The sequence below is a fragment of the Haemorhous mexicanus genome, chromosome 5, assembly GCF_027477595.1.
Source record: "Haemorhous mexicanus isolate bHaeMex1 chromosome 5, bHaeMex1.pri, whole genome shotgun sequence".
NCBI lineage: Eukaryota > Metazoa > Chordata > Aves > Passeriformes > Fringillidae > Haemorhous > Haemorhous mexicanus.
In genome coordinates, this window is record NC_082345.1 from 27,566,324 (window position 1) to 27,571,451 (window position 5,128).

Below are 5,128 nucleotides of genomic sequence, written 5' to 3' on the forward strand. Positions count from 1 at the left end.
TTTTTTGTATGGAATGCTTTTTGATCCCCTTTTCTGTCCCTGTATGATCCACACCTTGCCTGTCATTTTGGAGCAGAACAAGCAGCAGAGCTGAACAGGCTGGGTACCTTTGTGGGTTGCAATGTGGGTTACTGTCTCCTTCCCAAAGGATGGGGATAAGGGATGGAATCAAATGTGATGCCATTACAGATTTAAATGGCCCTAAGTTAGGTGCTTGCCCTAAGCATGGCATCAGCAGGGCTGTAATTGTGGGGAGAGAATGTGCCGGGGCACCAGCAGTTTATGGGGCTGGGACCCCGTTTGTTCACCCCTCCAGAAATACTCAGCCCTGACATCTGGACAAGGAGATGTTTACTCCTTCCTGCTCTCCCATTTTTAGTGCTGGGCTAGCAGCAATCACACAGTGTGGTGTTGTTTTGTGTTCCCCAGGGCAACGCTGCTCCGGACTCACCTCGCACCCGGCTGGCCAGGGGTTCTTGGCAAGGCAGATCGGCTGCTCCCGGTGAGTGCCCCCACTGCACAGTGGCTGATGTGGTGCGGGGATCTCAGGTCTGCTCACAGACTGGTGCTGAAACAAGGACCCTGAGCCCTGGCAAAGCAGGACCTGAAATAGAGGTGCAGTAAGGGAGGGCTCAATCCTGAGCCAGACCAGCTCAGACTGGGAATTCAAAGGGGAAAGGGAGTGTCAGGGGAAGGAGATTTTCCCTCAAGCAGGAGGTGGGAAGCAGCTGTATTTACCCATTGCCTACCTTTAATCACTGGCAGCAGGGTTGGGGGCAAGAAAGCTCAACCCCTTCTGTGGGGAGGGAGTAGGATTGAAACTCTGAGTAGGGGTCCCAGCAATGACCCCAAAAGCATTGATCTCTCCCAGTGGATGAGGTGCCTTCATGTGCAACCAGGTGCAGCAGGGCAGTGAGGAGGGACTGGGCACTGCTGATGAGGCAGATGTCTTAAGATCAGTCTTGGTGGAGGAGGTGGTTTTGGGTGGTGAAGGTGTGTTTTGGGTGCTCCCACAGCATAAGCTTTCTCTCTTTTTCTCTGGCAGCCATGCCCCACTTCTTGGATTGGTTTGTGCCCGTGTATCTGATGATCTCCATTCTCATCCTGGTGGGCTTTGGAGCCTGCATTTACTACTTTGAACCAGGACTCCAGGAAGCCCATAAGTGGCGAACACAGAGGCCAATCATGGAGCGAGACCTTTGGAAGACGCTGATGATTCGGGACAACCTGGCCTTTGGGGTGCCTGAGGTCTGACAAGCTGCCCATTGCAGCCAGAGGAATCTCTCCTGGGTAGGCAGCAGACCACAAGCCTCACTAGGGATGTCAGTCCTGCCCTGGTAAAAGTGGGGCTGGTTATCACTTTGCTCTCTGCTGATCTGGGTCTCATATTTCATCATTCACCATTCCGCCCCTTTGCTTCTTAGTCAGGATTTGTTTGGCTGGGCTTCCCATGTGCTCACAGCTCTTCAGCCAGCCAAGAACTTTTTCTCCTTCCAGTGGCCAAGACTGAAAAACCACTCAAATGAAATATCCCTTGTTAATCACTTGAGCTTGAGCTGCCTGGCATCTTGACAGGATCTTCAGTAGGAAAGATATCAGGTTTTGCAAAGGAATACAGAACCTTGTACTCCTCTTCCCTAGGTTAAATCTAACACTGTGTGTCTAAGTCCAAGGGATATTTTGGGGAAAATAAATGGGGTTTCAATTCAAATTGTTGCTTCAGCTGAACTCTTCCCAGCATGCACTCTTGATGCTAGGATAGTGTACTTGCTGAAGCTTTCTGCAGAGGGACCAAGGGCTCAGTGAGCCTCAGAGACTGAATGCCTTTATCCTTGCTAAATGCACACCCCTTCTGTGTCTGTTTGGGAGATGGAGAACATCCATCCCTACATCCATTCCAGATGCACCACACTGAAATTAAAGGTCTTTATTAAAGAGGTTGGTTCAAGTCCTTGTGTCAAGCTGAGAACATTCTGCAACTCTCCAAGCAGGGGTGCTGCCAGACGTACCACATCAGCTGCTCCTCATCTTCCTGACTGCCTGCTCCTCTGTCATGGAGGGAGAGGGGATAGTCTGTGAAGCTACTTGCGCTTGTTCACTGCACTGCAGAGCCCTTGGATAGGCTCTCTTTCTTAACTGTTTCCCAATGACAGCTCTGAAGCATCCCTCAGCCCTTTTCCCCCCTGCATGTCTCTGAGAAGGAACATTGAGCCTGCCATCTAAATGGGCCCATTGTACCACTTTTACTTTCTGGACCCAAGCAGTGTAATATGGATCTGGCACAAAATCCCATGTTTATAGACTTTCTGCACTGTCATGGGGATGACCAGCCACCAAAGTGCTGTATGCAGTTGTGACACTTGGGCTGAGAGGGATATCCCCATCCTCTCTCTCCCTGACAGCCCAGTGCAATGCCCAGGGGGTACAGGGAGGCTTGAGAGAGCAAGGAGCCTGTGGCAGGAGGTTGTTCCTCCTCTCCTCCCACCCCAACATCCACCCTTTGTATGCATGTAGGTGCAATGGTGCTACCTGTGAATGTTCTGGACACAGAGGGATTCTGTGTGCCCCACTCCTGCATATCCCAGGTATGTTAGCTGGTGCCACCATCCTATGGGCACGTCTGTGCATCCTGTGCCATCACCTGGGCCAGCCAGTATATTGGCAACCCACATCTCCAGTGTCCTTTGATTGCTATAGCTCTGTGCTCTAGTCCTCAATGGCTCCTTTCAGCAGCAGGTGTTCCTCAGGCCAGGGATTCCTCAGAAAATCTGTCACAGCTCCTGGTTTGTGTCACTCAGTCTCACCTGTGAACTTGGGAGCAGGAAGTCTTCTCCTTCATCCCCAAAGAAAGAAGGAGAGTTCATTGGGCTGCTGTGAGTGATTTATGCAGGGAAATGCAGTGAGTGGGATTACTCCTGTGCCCAAAGTTTTGCTTGACCTGGCAAGCAAAGGCTCAAAGCACAGGTGCAGCCTGAAAGTTGGTAATTTTCTGGGGATCCAAGTTAATTTTTAGCTCTAAGGAATGGATCAGGACATCTTGCAAATATCCTGGGTCTTCCTGGGACATTTCATCTACCAGACTGCAATTGCATTATCATTCTTTTCCACACCAAAACCAGGCACACTGGCAGGAGCTATCTGGCTCTGTTTCAGACAGAGGACAAGTCAAGAGTCCTTCCATTCAGCCAAGTGACAGAGCCTGTGATGCAGGTACCCTTACTGGGGAGTCTCACTCAGCAGGGAAATGCAGTGAATAGGATTACTGCTGTGCCCAAAGTTATACTTGCCCAGGCAAGCAAAGACTCAAAAGAGCAAGTGTGGTCTGAAACAGATATATTTCTGTGACTTGGGGCTGTGAAATGGAAATGACAAGGGGCTGCATGGCATGATATGCCACCCTTGGCTGCATGGCTCACATTCCCTGCCCTCTGGCACATCACAGCCCTATCTCCGAACACCAGCTTGGAAACTTGCTTCCTCTCCTCAACTCTCTGATAGGTAGGATTGCTCTGTAAATGAACACAGCTGAGCTGTGGGGTACCATAAAAACCTCTCCACTGGAGCTGAGGGGCTTGGAGCAGTAAGGAAGAAGTTAAATGGAGGAAGGGGAGTCTGCACTCACAGGGGTCCCCTCTCCCCTGCTCTGTGTTCTCCTCTGCATGCTGCTGTGCCTGTGTTGAGCTCCACTGCCTGTGACTCAGTGCAGAAACTGAACAAAAGAAGACAGCAACTGGGTGAGGGCTGGATTAGAGAGACACTAATTGTTTAGCTCCTCTGGCTTAATTTTTGTGTTGCTCAGTCCTGACACAATCAGCATTAAGCCAGGTATTTTCCATGGCTATGAAGGACTTTATTGTCAGCAGTGTCAAAGGCTTCCCCAGAGGAAGTGTGTGACAAACTGCATGGTTGATGCTTTGTTTTCCAATTGTTCCCCCTGGGAGCTGCCTCCCTCTAGCTCTGGGCAGGCAGCAAGGAGCAGTCTGCAGTGTGGTTTCCTTTACAACAGGGTAGGTCTCCATCCACCTGCCTCCTGTGCCAGCTACACTGCCGGGCTATCTGGAAATAATTAAAGGCAAATGCTGCCTGAAAACTGAGATTGTTTCTCCTCTGTGGGATCTGTGCAGTCAGAAAGACCTCAGGGGAGAAGGAAATAGTCACAGATACTGAATTAAACTGCATAAAGAATCAGAGAAGGTACTTATTGCTGGAAATACTACACAGTATCAGGTTGGTTTTTTTCATGTTTTCTGTCTCCTTGCCCTTAAGGAAGCAGAGAACTCACGCTGTCCTGAGCTCTGCCTTCCACCAGCATTCTCAATGACTTGATGTGGGTCATTGGATGGTGATTCCTCTTCCACTTTCCTCAGCCCTGGTCACCTGAAATCATGCAATCATTGTCCCTGACACACTGTAAGTACCTGTCCCTCCTTTTCTTTGCTCCCACCTGCCCACCAAACCATTCATATTCTCATCCCATCCCACCAAAACACCTTTCTTCTTTCCTCCTTGTTTATTGTGTTGCCCTTCAAAGCCTCTTACAGTGAGGAAGGTGTAAAGTGGCAAGCTGAATCCCTCTTGACTCTGAAAATGCCACAAAGCGGGCAAAATTAAGAAACAATCATAATAATGATGATAATGAAGAAGCAAAAGAAAATCAGAGTAAGAGAATGAAGCATCAACTTGGACAAACACCCAACAAGTGACCGCTGAACTTGCACAGTGGGATATAAATTGTTGCACTGGAATATGCCATTTGAGGGGGAAAAAACTAAGAGAGGAAGAGAAAGCATTTCAAACATTCAATTTTTTTTTTTTAATCACACCCAGTGTCCTTGGAAGCAGGCAGCACAGGCCTGACCTGGCAGGTCAGCATCACTCCTCCACCCCTGCCATGGGAGCAGGGTGCAGGGTCATGTTGTGGAGCTGCCCCATGCCATGGGGCTGCTGGTGGCAGAGGCCAGGAAGGTGCTGGGCAGGGGCAGGAGTGGCCATGGCACCCAGCGTGGGAGCGAGCCACGCAGGCCACAAGAGCCCCATTGTCCCGCTGGAGGCGGGCTGGCCGGACAGGGCTGGTGGGGGCTCAAGCATGTGAATGACAGCAGCCCCAGGGATCTCTGCACCCCGAGAC

The 5,128-nt window shown here is 50.4% G+C and overlaps 1 protein-coding gene across 1 annotated transcript; it reads left to right on the top strand.

The window, feature by feature from the left end:
* The first annotated feature begins 1,047 nt into the window (after positions 1–1,047).
* Positions 1,048–1,254, top strand: SMIM45 (small integral membrane protein 45). The gene has a single exon (XM_059847876.1). It carries the CDS (start codon positions 1,048–1,050, stop codon positions 1,252–1,254), a length of 207 nt encoding a protein of 68 aa, XP_059703859.1.
* Positions 1,255–5,128: the final 3,874 nt, after the last annotated feature.